Genomic DNA, 15,610 nt, shown 5'->3' with positions numbered 1-15,610 from the left:
GACCAAGAGACACAGTCCATGAGACCAGAGACACAGTCCATGAGACCAAAGAGACACAGTCCATGAGACCAAGAGACACAGTCCATGAGACCAGAGACACAGTCCATGAGACCAAAGAGACACAGTCCATGAGACCAAAGGAGCCTTTGCCACCAAAACTCCTGCTTGTCTGTCTGTCTGTCTGTCTGCCTGTCTGCCTGCCTGCCTGCCTACCGACCTGTCTGCCTGCCTGCCTGCCTGTCTGCCTGCCTGCCTGCCTACCGACCTGTCTGCCTGTCTGCCTACCGACCTGTCTGCCTGCCTGTCTGCCTGCCTGCCTACCGACCTGTCTGCCTGCCTGCCTGCCTACCGACCTGTCTGCCTGCCTGCCTGTCTGTCTGCCTGCCTGCCTGCCTGCCTGCCTGCCTACCGACCTGCCTGCCTGCCTGTCTGCCTGCCTGCCTGTCTGCCTGCCTGCCTACCGACCTGTCTGCCTGTCTGCCTACCGACCTGTCTGCCTGCCTGTCTGCCTGCCTGCCTACCGACCTGTCTGCCTGCCTGCCTGCCTACCGACCTGTCTGCCTGCCTGTCTGCCTGCCTGCCTGCCTACCGACCTGTCTGCCTGCCTGCCTGCCTACCGACCTGTCTGCCTGCCTGCCTGTCTGTCTGCCTGCCTGCCTGCCTGCCTGCCTGCCTACCGACCTGCCTGCCTGCCTGTCTGCCTGCCTGCCTGTCTGCCTGCCTGCCTACCGACCTGTCTGCCTGTCTGCCTACCGACCTGTCTGCCTGCCTGTCTGCCTGCCTGCCTACCGACCTGTCTGCCTGCCTGCCTGCCTACCGACCTGTCTGCCTGCCTACCGACCTGTCTGCCTGCCTGCCTGCCTGTCTGCCTGCCTGCCTACCGACCTGTCTGCCTGCCTGCCTGTCTGCCTGCCTGCCTACCGACCTGTCTGCCTGCCTGCCTGCCTGTCTGCCTGCCTACCGACCTGTCTGTCTGCCTGCCTGCCTGTCTGCCTGCCTCTGTGTGAGTGAATACAGTCCTTCTCTGTGTGATCTTCACACCTGGTCTATGTTCTATCAAGCTCCCATTCAGACTGATGAAGATCTATCCAAGGTCCTGATTTAAACAAGGTTTGGAGTGAGGCCATGGTGATGTCAGCCCCAGCATGGGCTGGACGTAGTGACTAATGTAATTACTAGCAGTCCCCTTTAAACACACCCTTCAGGAAAGCAGTTCTTTTTTAATCCCAGGACAAATTGGCTGTTCCTTTAAAACCTCATTCAGCTGATATTTAGCACAAAAGTGAGAGACAGAACGCTGGTAATTGCTGCGCTCTGTAGCCTGGTTTGGACATCTGAACGATTATTCACGCCAAAGCTCAGCAGACTGCTGATTATCTGGACCTCGTCTGGTGCCAAATGATGTCCAGATGTTGTACTGTGTGGATCTGTCTCCTCACAAGGTGTGTAGGACCCGAGGCCTTGGCCTTTCCCCAGTCCAAAATCCAGGTTTTCACTGTGAAAGTCATTGGCTCTTTAACTTGCTGCATTATCAAGGTCACTTTGAATCACTAAGGTCAAGTTTTGCTTCAATGAATAGGTGCAGGGCAGAAAAAACCTCCCTGTTGGAACATCAGCTCTAACCTCTAACCTAACCTAACCAAACCAAATCTGAGAGAAAGTATGAGCAGCATTTGCTTCTAACCGATGCACCTATGACACGTTTCACGTAAGATATCGACAAGTTTCTTTTGTTGCCCTAAATTTCTAATGAGGCTGAAGAATCGCTGACTATGTCATAAAAGTGCATAAGGATCAGAATCAAATCACATTTATGATCACAACAGTGTTTGTGTGGGGAGAGTCCAAACCTGTCCAGTTGGGACCCCCTCCCTCCTTAGACCCTCGAACTGGCTCAGCACAAACTTCAAACATGCTTCTGGGAACCACTTTCTCTGCTGGGTTTTGTCATTTTCTCACATCCACCATCAGTGTGTGTGTTTGTGTTGGAGACTTTAGATCTGGCCCCCCTTCTACTGTCACATCCTGTGAATGAGACACTTTTTCATTTGAAAAAGTCCCTTTTAAAAACCACACCCTCCTACTCTGATTAGATTTTCCACTGGTTGACATGTCTAATCACACACCCTGGAATAATTCATGTCTTTGTAGCAAAGGAAACAAAATCAGATGATGGCTTAGAGAATGAAAATGATCAGTTAGTTGCAACCAAGCCAAAGAGCCACAGGATCCTGCAGAAAAGCTCCATATATTGAAGGTCTTGCTCTGAAGATGAGACACTGGTCACCAACACGTCTTCTAAACCACTTCACGTGCAGTATTTTATAGCCTAAATGATCGGTTTCTTGATCTCTGTGATGGTGCCTGAATCAGCTTCACAAGAATTTTACTCCCTTTCCCCACAATGTAGAGCAAAGAGACACGATTAGTGGTAGTGGAAAAGATTAGTGCAATGAATATTATCACGTGCAATTCAGGCAAATTTAGATACACTCAAAGTGACTAAAGACAGTTACCGGAAAGCCTGGTCTTCCAGGAGGACCCTGAAAAAGTGGAGAAAATGGAGAAATTGGAACATCAAGGGAATATTGATTTGTGCCTTTTTTTGCCTGTGGAAGCTATCTCCACTGAACCAGGCTAAAATAAATGAAACCCATGCTCTGCTCTGAGGACGAGCGTCAAGTCTTGTTTGATTCTCTGCATCATAGCTGTTCAGAGAATGAAAAGTTTCAACAACTCATGCAAAGGTTAGATTTGGGAGAGCATAGGCTACAAATCTGTTTATGCTAATGTTAACTGGCCTCATTCATCGCGATTGCTGGACAAAAAGGTTGAACACAATTGTTTTCAATTCCATCCAGGAACGAAGGAAACCAAAGAAAAGGTTGAGGGTTATTTTAGGACTGAGTGAAACCAAGACAAAGCAGCACTTTGTCCAAGAGCCACTGTTAGAAAATGGATGGAATGCTAATTGGTAGGATGCCAAAATAGTGTGTGTGTGTGTGTGTGTGTGTGTGTGTGTGTGTGTGTGTGTGTGTGTGTGTGTGTGGTGTGTGTGTGTGTGTGTGTGTGTGTGTGTGTGTTTAATTGATAACATAGCGTGCTAACCTGCTCTGAAGACATTGGTCAAAGATCGTTGAGCTACTAATGTCCAAAGGACAAAACCTTTGAGCGAGCACTTCCATGCTCACATTCAGATTTTTCAAAGATATCGTTTTAGGAGATATTTCCAATGGAGCAGTGGACAGAGTTTACAGGGACCAACAGGACTTTTTGGCTTAGGACATCGACTGTCAACCACTTTACGTTCCCACGGCCAGTCAATCAATCAGTTTTTATTTATATAGCATCTTTTACAATCAGAATTGTCTCTAGGCCCTCTCCAGAATCCCAGGGCCGGACCCCCAACAAGCAACAGTGGCAGGAAAAACTCCCCTTTAACAGGAAGAAACCTGGAGCAGGACCAGGCTCATGTAGGGGGACCCTCCAGTCCTGATGGACCTGTGTGTGGAGCTGCCAGGAGCCATGGCCAGGACACTGGCCAGGAGCCATGTCCTACCTGTGCCCATAGCGGTGCTGACCACACTGGACTTCCTGGACACGGGCTCATTTCATTGAGAGTTGACCGACCTTTGTAAAGAACATAACTTATCCTGTTTAGTAATAATACCAGAGGGCGGCGTTCCAAAAGTATATTGTTTGTGCCTTTTCTTGCCTGTGCGACTCAAGGATTGTTTATGTCGTCTCATAATACGGAGAGGGGGAGTCCCACCCTGTTTCTACTCATGGTCCGCTTTATTTGAGGGTGTGGTACGGCTAGAGACTGGTGCTAACGAGTGTGTCAATTGCACACGGATTGGGATGTGCAAACAAATGTGTTTGGATTCAGCCGCACTCACACTTTCAGTCATCAGAATTTTTTGTGCATACATATTTTCCTTGACATGTATTTCCACAGGTAGTTATCTTTAAAATACAAAAAATAAATGTTATTCAATGCATTTTACTGAAAGAAATCACAATTCATTTCTCTTAACCTCAGCCAGAATTCAATCTGATTGGCTGGTGCCCATGTGACACATATGTGGACATCAGCCCAGCACCAATAGTCCTGACCCTAACCCTGACCTCCAGGGTAGAATGGTTTACAAAACCATCAGCAAAAGCCTTGGCGAGAGGCTGAAAGGACTAAATGGGTCTGGGCTTCCACGCAGAAGCTGCCTCCTGGAGTGGAAGCTGATCATGAGAAAAGGAAGAGCAGCCTAAAACGACACAGTTTGGGCTTCCCGATGCTCTACATGTGAAGCTCCCTGGTTTCTCTCTTTGATCTGGGTTTTGTTTGCAGTACGGTGGGATTGTGGTCGCGGCTCATTGCTGCCCATTCAGCCACATGGTGCTATATTTAGACCAGTTCCATCCACTCTCCACTGGTTCATTGAGAACTCTATTGTGGTGACTTCTCAGCTCATTCTGTTCTTTTAAAAGACTCATGTTTGCCTGATTATTTCCCTGGTTCTTCTGTCTACCTCCAGTGTTCTTCTGTCCACAGCTGGACCACACCGCCTTAAGCCTTCCGTCTTCCCCAACCTCACCACCCAGTTTTTGGAATGGATTGTTTAATTTGTGGATTCCTGTTTTGGACCCGCTGTTTCACTTGGAGACTTTTTGGTGGCTGAGCTTCAGATTCAAACTGATAATCCTGCTTTGTCTACATGTCTGCATCCAGGGGTCCTGATTCTGCTAAACTTAAAACTAAAAGCCATTGGGACCTCAGTCATCCAGAAAACAGTCGGTAACACAAACTATTATGGACACACTGTCCATTATGGGCAGAGTCCCATAAGATGAGACATGTGGAAGTCAACAACAAAGTCCTTGCTCATATTCTTGTCAAACTCCTGCTACCACTAACTGAAGGGTTACTCCCTAACTCAAAGTGTGGCTTCCGACTATTCAACCACTAACGCGATGACTGGTCACCAACGAGAAGAAAACAATGTGGAACAAAGTCTCCTTCAGTACATGGCCTTCATAGACTTGACAAAGGCCTTTGATTGAGTCAAATCACAAATCACATCCATGTGATGTCACTGCATGACGCCCTGTCAGCCATTCTCAACCATGGAGTAAAGAGGAATGCCCTATTGCATATTTCAATGCAGCCAAACTCCACCTCAATGGCAGGTTTGCCTCAGGGAATTCCAATCCTCCAGATGACTGATGGCAGGCTCTTCAACCTTAACTGTTCATGATCTGCAAGTTCTCTTTAGGTTGGAGGTGATTTTGTTTCCATTTTGTTCATTGTCCATGTGCAGGTGCTCCACTCATCTACTTCCTGCCTTTGCTTTGTTCCCTCCATTTTCTCAATGCATCTGTAAACCACGGCCTCCAGGAGACATGAGGGTTGCAACACTAGAGAGCCTATTGATCCCCACTCATAATCACACCCATTCACACAAGACACTCATGTGCCTTCACACAGTAAGCAACCCCCCCAACACACACATACCCACACACACACACACACACACAAACACAAACATGCATGCCCATGTGTACACTCCCACACACAACTGGGTCACTGGGTCAATACGGTCTTAATTGGACATTTTTTGTGGGCAAGCCAGAGCAAGGACCCCCACACCCCACCAAGAGTCATGGGCAACCCAATAAAAGAAGACATTTTAAAACTTTTATCTTGTGCATTTATGACCCTGGGTGAGGATCCAAAGACAGAAGGTGTCAAAAATGCAGATGGTATTGATATTCACTCTGAGAACATAATCAATAGACCACTGTAACAATTAAAGTGTGATCATTTCTTTATAAGTGAGCAAACCTAGGAGGGGGCGAACTGAATCATTTCTTGAGATTAAACCTCTTTTTGAGGACGACCCATCCGAACCAGCAACGCAGCCCTTTATCATAAACATTGTGTATAATAAAGCAACTGCGAGCAACAAAGTAGGATTACGATTGAAAAGGGGGCAGAAATTAGTTGTAACTGGTTGGAGTTCCCAGAACATTCAGGATACCCGAACCCATTCAGGACAGCAATTTCTATAAAGGAAATAAAGTATTTTACTGTACACGTCGTTCTGTTTTACCATTCGTGTAGTCAGTGGCTAATCTCTATGAATAAGACAGCTGCTGCACTCCAATTAATCATTAATTACACCACTTTTAGTGATGGGTTAGAGGAAGTGAAATAATCTCTTACAAGTGGGGCCAATTAACTGCAGTGGGACTGGATGGATAATTGGGGGGGGGGGGGGATTTAAAGTTACTAAACAACAGATGTAAAGTGTACGAATAATTTGTGGAACGGAAGTGGATTAACGTGTTTGTGACTTTGGGCCCATTACGCTATCAGTACCGTATCCAAAGACACTGTTGATACCTGTAATTAGGGTGTTGCAAGAGTTCCCCTTCGGGTGCACCTTCTTTTCAATCCTGGGATTGTTTTTGGCTGGAATGACGTTTAATTTTCCATACAGCCGAGTAGTTACAGCTCTTTCTACCTCTGAACATGTCACTATACTACTGGGGACCTAAATGAGATGGTGTGTGTGTGGGGGGGGGGGGCTGCAGGTCTATTAGCTACTAACCCTGCAGGGCACAAAGGTCGCCCACTGCCGGAAGAAGCCGTTGACTTGAATTACACCCTAACCATATAAAACATGTGGCTCCCATTTGGCAAAGTGGACTGGACTTTTGAGTGAATGGGAAAGGTAGGGGGGGGGGGGGGGGGGGGGGGGGGGGGTACTGAGGAGCGGGACATATGGTCTCCCAAGCACCCCCCTCTGCACAATAAGAAGTGAGGTGGGGTTCAGTTTAGGGCTGATTTCTTCCATTTGCTGCAGTAGCTGAATTCCGCCTGTAACTTGAAACCACACAGCAGGACTACTGTGCAACCAGTGGAAAGTCAACTGTTTAAAATCATTGTTATTGATCGCAATATTTGCTCTGTCTATTGCAACTTTGTGTTTTCATGCATGTGTGTTTTTAACTAGTTATTGAATAGTTGAATTAGCAGAGCCAAAACATATTTCACACCATTTCTAATTCTATTAATTGGAGATGCAGAAGGTGTAGAGAGAGAGGAAACAAAGGAAAGCTACTTCATAGGCTGACCTCATGGAAATTAAATTATTTCCTACATTGAAACTGTTCCTCACATTTTCCAAGGAGGGAATTTTGGCAGAGAGCATTTGAAAGTTAGCATGACAGAAAAAACAAGACAGACTCAAAGTGGCCAGATGTGAAGGGAAGTATTCCTAAAGCTGAAGCTCTTATCAAGAACTGAACTATTACAAGGTCTTCAATCACAGATGGGAAACATATTTTAATGGGATAAAGTGCATTCAAGCACAGTGATGGAGATTATTTAGTGGATAAAAGGGATGCAGGTGAGTTAGTGCCATCAGCAAAGCCCTGCACACCCACTGCAGGCCAGTCCCCCACTCCTCTAGCTAGGGTTAGGGTTAGGGTTAGGGTTAGGGTTAGGGTAGGGTAGGGTTAGGGTAGGGTTAGGGTTAGGGTTAGGGTATTCATACTAATATGAAGAATCATCTCTGAGCAGATTGATCGACTTTTGAGAAGATTGACACTTTATCGATTGGAAATAACTCAATAATCAGTTCATAAAAAGAGTTACACAATTTGTTGTGTACTCCTGCTCATTCTGAGATGTCTGTCTTCCGTTCTTGGAATTTGTGTGTTGCAACATCGTCAAAATTCATCAACCGGCTGAATTTCAGGTTTTGGTTTGTAGCCTCATAATCTTTGTCTGTTGAACGTCCAGGTTTTATATTTGATATTTCAGCAACGCGTCCCCAAACGTGTTGAAATGATGCAATAATCTCTAGAAAAGTTTCGACTGGTTGTCCAAGCAGAGGTTGGTACAGTCAAATCCAAATCTTTGTGGAAAACCTCAGATATAAAACTAGAGCGCCCCGTGACTTCATTCATTCCTGCATGAACGAGCAGTGAGTCGTTAAAAGTGTCTCGTTAAAAGTCACTTTTAACAATCCAAATGTGGGCTAAGCTGACGTTCCAGTGAAAAACATAAATCATTCCTATTGTTGGGACAAATAGTAATGAGTCTGCTCATTTCACTTCTGTTGGCATGCTAAGATGAGCAGTAGCGCCTGCTAGAGTGGAAAACTTCCATTTGAAATGATTAACTCTTGGCCTCATTAGCTTAACGTGAGGGAGCTTCTGTTCTGAACCGCTGCGTCCTAAAGAGAGACCTATAACTGAGAAGGTCTGCTTGATGGGTGGCGTCCATGTGATGGTGGCATCCAGGCAACACAGAACATCCGGTTAACAGACTTCAAAAAGCAAAAATGAGCAGTCACTTTACCACACGCAGGTCAGAAAAATCCTCTGGTGTACTTACTGGAGGCCCTGGAAGACAAAAGAGAGAGAAGCCTTTAGCTTAGCATCAGTGCAAACATGTCTGAACAATCCACAACAGGAAATCTGTTCTCCTTTCAGTTTGAAAGTGTCCCACATGTGTCTGAAATGATGTGGTTAGCCTCTCCCAAAGAAAGAAGGGGGCAGCCATTCTAACTTAGTGAAGCTCAACCCAGTATCACCAGTATCACCAGTATCGCTGCGGGTCACCAGCTGGGGCACTAATTCTTCTCACCACGTCCAGTTGATCTGATGATGATGATTCTTAGCAAACGAACCCACGGCCAATCAAAAATATCTTCCCCCTTCTACTTGCACAAGCCCCCTGAAATGGCCAGAAATCAACTGACAACTTTAAGGACTACTGACGAAGGAGAAAATGATGATAATGCATCAATCACAACAAGCCAAGGAAAACCACCGAGGATAAATCTCATCTACGTAAAGTCAAATCAAATCTCTCCTTCATCTTCTGAGCATTTGGTCTGAAGGTCCGTCTCAGCCCGTAAATCTGCTGCCGCTCATCTTCTTCATTTCATCCAGTCAATGAAAGGCATTTGGGAAAATGAAGAGAGAAAAGTTGTGCAATAAGAAAGAACTTTATCCTGCAAGCTTTAGCTAAAACTGGAGTTTAGCATGTCTGAGGGTTCGAGTCAAAGGTGCCGTAGGAACAGAGGCAGCAGGACAAGTGCGGATAAATCAAAGCTAAAGACGTCCAACATGGGGACAGTGCTTCAGTCCTGTTTGAGCCTATATAAAACCATAAACATGAGGTGGACTAGCACATGCTAGCTTAGGCACCGTCCAGACATTATTTAAACAGTATTTTTGGAGAATGTCTCATCACCAAGCCCTGCAGTCACATACATGCAACCCTAGTTTTTATTCATGGCTCTAAGTTTATTCCACACAGATGGGATTGGATAGTAGCAGAGACTAGAACACGAGAGAACAGAGCGAATATTGCCTGTCCTCAACAGAAAACAGAAATAAATGAGACACTTTAAACAAGTGAGAGGGTCCTGTGATGGCAATGGCAGCTTCTTTCTTTAGATCTGCCTCTTTTTCTTTTTAATGACTGAATCAAAGCTCTTACTGGAAATCTATACTTTTGGAAACATTCTCAAAAATTGGACTTTTTGTGAAATTCTAATTTTCTTGAACAATAATTGACCGAAAAAAAGCAAACAAACGTAGGTGTCTGTTTTCTTGATAAAGCGCTGAGAAATGAGAAATTGCTAATGTTGCTGTGCTTGTTTTTAAGGGGAGGATTAACCCTAACCATAACCATAACCCCTTTATCCTATAGATCCATGTATCCTAGTGTGTCTCTATATATATTTCTATTTATATCTGTGACCTATGTGATCTATGTTTTAGTTCTCTTGACACTTTTGGTGCGACTTCATTCAGAACTAAAACACTGTAAACCCCCCCACCCCCCACCCCCAAACACACCGACCCACACACTCTTCCCAGTACCGTCGCCTCAGTCACAGAAGGACTGTGCCAGACATTCCTGCAATAGTTATTCATTCCCAAACGGGTAACCCTTCTGCATGCACGTGTATGCAGAGATTCCTGTTGCATTCTGGGCCTGCTGTTACATCCTGTTGGCCGGGGCCGCCGGCTCCAGGGACACACATATTATAGAGCACCTTGAGCCAGAGACATTCTGGAAGGCAGCTTCAAATGTAGCGTATAAACTGGCACCCGAGGAATGGATACATGCAACGACAGCGCTGGACACAACATTTACAAAGTGTGTATTCATACACACACAGTCAACTTCCACTGAAGTTGTTGCACCGCTTTGAGGTCACGGCTGAATCTTCTCCTGCCTTTAATACTGTATCTATTGCTAACACCTGTTGTTCCTGCTTATGTAAGGACACCGAGTAGATGTGGCCAGAAATGTGATCTAATGTTGCATGCCATCGTGCAAAGCCATGGCTGCGCTTCCCTTCCTGCTCACACAAACAAAGGATTGATTTTACTCAAAGTATATTTACAGAATTATGCAACCAAAGCTGGAGACACCTCCAGTAACGTGCAATAAACCTGTAGGGGTATCATTTGGTCAGCTAACCAAGGTCGAAGCTTCCGCCCCAGAACTTGACCTTCAGCCCCCCTGTGGAAGGCAAGCCTATATTTGTTTACTTAGAATTGGCTCGCCTACCGACACAGGAATGAGGAACGATTCAACACGCTGTCGGAACATCAACATTAGAACCTTTACCGCTTTGTTATAAACTAATTCATATGAGCTCAGTTAAACCTCTTTGACTCCTGTAAACCAGAGTGGAAGCAGGTGGGTTGACCAGTTCAAGATCATCTCTTGAATGTATGCAGATCCAGGAATAAGCTGTGAAATTCCAGTTCTGAAAATACCCAGATCCAGACAACCCACCAGGGCATACTTCCCTAGTCCACATGTAGACACAGACAGCCGGCAGGGCACCTGTGTTCGGAGGCGTCTGCTGGTGGCACAAAAGAACACCTGAGGAAAGACCACCACAGTCCAGCCTGGACCCCAGAAAGTGACCACATTATGTCAGAAAACTGCATTAGTTAAAAGGAGAATTTCATAATTCAGGTTTGGTGTGTTTCTAAGATCAGATCAGAAGGATTACGTAAGTCTGTCATTGGGACTGCGTAAATAGCAAGAAAGAGCCAGATTAGACCAATAAGCATTCTGATGAACTATGCAGATGGTGTCAGTGGCTTTGAGTCTTTTGGGTGTTGGTTTGAAGCCAAAGGTCAAAGGTTTCATCTGTGAGACACAACAGCAGCACAATGAAAGGCCTGTTTGCACCGTCAGCAGAGCAGGTCGGCCGTCCTCAGTGGTCACGGAGCTCTGCGCACGACCCGGTTCGAGGCTGCATCAAATCACTTTTATACTTGACAGATTCTTCTGTTCAGATGTGCAACCAGTTGAGGGGATTTATTGAGGCTTGTGCATCAAAGGATGGAAGTATGTGAACTTTTGCCTTTCACCATCTCACAGGAGAAACACCCCCAAGTCTTTTGAGATATGGAAAAGGAGGTTTTTATTTCACGTTTTATGCCTCCTCACCAAATATGTGTGGAAATATTTGCACGTGAAAGGCTTCAATTTCCAAAATAAAATCATGGATAGAAAATAAAAAAATATTCCCTCAAAAAGAAAAGTGAAACAAACAGCTGAAAAACGCAGGACTAACCAATTAAATTCTAAATGTTGCAGACAGAAACTTGATTGATTCCCTTTTTGCCCCTCTCGTGTGAACGCAGACAGCAGGGAAAAGCTTTCCAAACGTCCAGGATTGGACTCTTGCCCCTCTCTGGTTATTCTTACTGAGACCTCACATCATTGAAAGCTGCTTAACTCTGCCGTGTTATTAAATGTGAAGAAAAAGAGAAGATGAATGCTGGTTATTAGCCAGCAGTTATTTTAGGGAATCTTATTACTCTACGTAAAAGATGTCTGTGTAGCTTCTCAATCATCCAGGTCATCCTTGTCCAAGGTAGTTTTCTCTGTCAACTGGATGGTTTTTCTTCTTTTGACGTTTCGCCTTCTAACCCCAGCAAAGAAGAGGAGGAGAGAGACAAACACCACCCTAACCCCATCTGTCTGGGTCTCTGAGAAGTTTAGGAGGATCCTCCAGAACCACGACATACCGCTTCAGTTCAAACCCAGCAACACTCTCAGACAGAGGCTGGTCCACCCGAAGGACAAGACACCAAGACCCAAACACTGTAATGTTGTTTATGCTGGGCGCCCCAAGAAGCGGTACAAAGACTGCATCAAGGACAGCCTAAAGTACTGTGGCATCCCTCCAGCACAGCTAGAAGCCCAGGCCCAAAACAGAGTCGGATGGCGCGCCGCAGTCAAGAAGGGCTGCAAATCCTTCGAGGACCACAGAAGAGGCAAAGTCGCAGCAGCCAGGCAAAGAAGGAAGGAAGCAGCAACAGCTCCACCCACGGCGTCTTTCCCATGTCCCAACTGTCCCAGAGTGTGTGGCTCCAGAATTGGGCTAATCAGCCACCTTCGAAGTCACCAGAGATGACTGCACTGACATCATCGGATCGATGGTCAACCCAAGAAGAGACAGCACCAGGAGGAACGTGAGGAACATTGGGGAAACCAAACAACCTCTCCACAGAAGAATGGCAACACAGACGTGCCACCTCTTCAGGTCAGGACTCAGCAGTCCACCTACACCTAAAGGAGAGCGGTCACTCCTTCCAGGACAGCCCAGTACGGATACTGGCCAGAGAAGACCGCTGGTCTGAGAGGGGGGTCAAGGAAGCTATCCATGTTAAATTGGAAAAACCATCCTTAAACAGAGGTGGTGGCCTGAGGCACTTCCTGTCACCCACATACAATGCAGTCCTCCACTCCTTCCACCAACAAACCAAAGGTTCACACCATTCCAGGAGACCCAGTGACTCATCACCATGTGAGCCAGCAGACAAAGGGGAGACACCTCAACAGAAACTAGGTGAACGACCCGACCAACGACCCTGCTAACGACCCTGCCAACGACCCGACCAACAAACGCTCTGTCCCCAGCGAGTTCAGAACTGAAGAAGCCTTCAGGATAGAAGGCAAAACGTCTTAAAAAGAGAAGAAATAAAGTCCAGTTGACAAAGAAAAGTACCTTGGATATCTCCAAAAGAGTAGTATATTTTCAGTATTTCATCTATATTGAGAAGCCAGATTGAATCATTTAGCAGCTTCTTAGACTTTGATAAGTGACTTGTCATTGTGCAGAAACCAAATGTGTAACATTACATCTGAGGTGTGGGTAGAAGAAACTGTCTTTACATCCAGGGAAAGTTAACGAGATCTGATCCTTCACTCTATCTGAAAAAGGGGCCTGCTTGTATTGAATCTCCATTCTTCTCATTCCAGCTATCTGAAAATGAATCAACTGTGATTGTTTCTTCCCTCTCAGAAATAAATAGTCTCGTAAAGAAAAGTAAATACTGGCTGGCCCACAAAAAGTCAGGGATTAAATAATTACACAACAAATGAAAACAATGAGAGAATTGTGTCTTTGTTGGAGACGTCGGCATGAACCTCACGTTGTTCCCGAGAAGAGGCTGTTTATTAAGATGCTCTGTTCCACGGCAGTGGTGACGGACCACAGGCCCCCTCATGCAGATCAAGGCCACGAGGACCGCGGGAGAGGGGGCACATCAAGCTCATGGTGGTTTACTCTTTCCCTTCTGTCCTCACTGAATCCCACACCTAGGGTTAGGTTAGGTTAGGTTAGGTTAGGTTAGGTTAGGGTTAGGTAGGGTTAGGGTTAGGTTAGGGTTAGAGGGTTAGGTTAGGTTAGGGTTAGGTAATGTTAGGGTTAGGTTAGGGTTATGGGGTTAGGTTAGGTTAGGGTTAGGTTAATGTTACCAAGCGCTTTATCTGACCACCTGGCTGGAGACAACAGCTGACAGGACATTTGCTGCTGGCAAATGCCTCCATGTTTAAAGGCAGACAGACAACATTCCACTCGATTTACATTTGTGGCTTTTTGATGATCAAATCTCCAGTGCTTAAAAGGCCACAGGTGACTCACACATTTTCTCTAGATGTTTTAGTTGGCAACACTTAAAGCAATAAAGTAACTTCTGAGGCTTCTGAAAAAGATAAATGCTTTTTGATGAGATAGTTTCCAGATGTGTGCAATGTCTTTGATCCAAGCTTGACCATTCGTCCATGATAAAATGTCTGCAAGATCTAAACTGAATGCATTAAAAAAAATCATATCCCCAAAGTCACATTTGTTAATGTGTGTATGTAAGTAAAACAGGGGATGGCAGGACATTCAGCTCAAACAGCTCCCAGAACACAGAACTATTAGTCGGTCCATCCCCAAGTCCAAACATGGAAACCCAGATGGAACAAATGCATCACAATAGCTGCTGTCCACAAGAAAACCCTAAAGCCAACAACAAATGCAAAACCCTGAAAGATCCTGAGGCGAGCCGGAGAGAACGGGACTCTTTAAGAGACCCTGTGAGGACACATCTGCTCACGCAGGAGGAAAATCAGGTCAAAGTCACTCCATTGTTTTCAAATGACACTGACAATAAAGTTCTGAAAATAAAGCTCAAGCAAGAGCAGCAGTGGATCAGGACGATTGATGCCATAAATGTGTAAATATGAAGCTCCTCTTGAGCTCAACACTCTTCATTCAACCAGCTGTCGACAGTCCTGAAGACCCAAACAGCAAAAGTAGATGAAGACAACGAGCAGTGCAAGTGCAGAATACACACAGGTCATTAAGAAGATAATAATGTAACTTATTATGCAACACTGATATGATCTTTATTCATAAATGAGAGTATATCAGTACACGAGTCAATCAGCAGTTCTGATGAACACATCATCCAGGCGCCGGCCTCACTTCATCACGGGCCTGTCAACCCTAACCCAAACCCTAACCTTAACCCTAACCCAACCTAACCCTAACCCTAACCCTAAGCCAACCCTAACCCAACCCTAACCCTAACCCTAAGCCAACCCTATCCCTAACCCTGTCAACCCTAACACAAACCCTAACCCTAAGCCAACCCTAACCCTAACCCTGTCAACCCTAACCTTAACCCTAACCCTAACCCAACCCTAACCCTCACTTCATCACGGGCCTGTCAACCCTAACCCAACCCTAACCTTAACCCTTAACCTCTAACCCTAACCCAACCCTAACCTCTAACCCCTAACCCTAACCCAACCCTAACCCTAACCCTGTCAACCCTAACCTTAACCCTAACCCAACCCTAACCTTAACCCTAACCCTAACCCTCACTTCATCACGGGCCTGTCAACCCTAACCCAACCCTAACCTTAACCCCTAACCTCTAACCCTAACCCAACCCAACCCAACCCTAACCCTAACCTAACCCTAACCCCTAACCCTAACCCAACCCTAACCCTAACCCTAACCCAACGCCTGCCTCTGTGAGGACCTCTGCTACTTTACTTAACACAGACAAATGGCAAATCTATGTAAAGGTTAAAATAACAACTTCAACATGTTACCCCTCACAGTGAGGGACAGGACAGGACAGGACGGTAGCACCATATAAAGCCAGGAGGGAGCCACTGACACAATCTATAGATATGGATGGTCTGTAGATATAGGATCACCCTAACCTAACCCTAACCCTTCTAAATGGATGACCCATAATAACTGGATAGCTGTAT

The 15,610-nt window shown here is 45.7% G+C and overlaps 1 protein-coding gene across 6 annotated transcripts in view; it reads right to left on the bottom strand.

The window, feature by feature from the left end:
* The window catches only part of col13a1 (collagen, type XIII, alpha 1), a 100,034-nt gene that overhangs the window by 54,556 nt on the left and 29,868 nt on the right, over positions 1-15,610 (bottom strand). For 5 of the 6 annotated variants that reach the window (XM_057046763.1, XM_057046766.1, XM_057046768.1 and 2 more), the window contains exon 3: positions 2,517-2,543. The exons of the other annotated variant lie outside the window; for it this stretch is intronic. In XM_057046763.1, coding sequence (XP_056902743.1) covers positions 2,517-2,543 — 27 coding nt within the window. The remainder of the gene's footprint in view (positions 1-2,516; positions 2,544-15,610) is intronic. 6 annotated transcript variants of the gene reach the window in all.

Source organism: Takifugu flavidus, chromosome 11 (genome assembly GCF_003711565.1).
Source record: "Takifugu flavidus isolate HTHZ2018 chromosome 11, ASM371156v2, whole genome shotgun sequence".
In the NCBI taxonomy this organism is placed as follows: domain Eukaryota; kingdom Metazoa; phylum Chordata; class Actinopteri; order Tetraodontiformes; family Tetraodontidae; genus Takifugu; species Takifugu flavidus.
The sequence above is the reverse complement of the archived record's forward strand: the minus strand, read 5'-3'. Positions and strand labels throughout refer to the sequence as shown.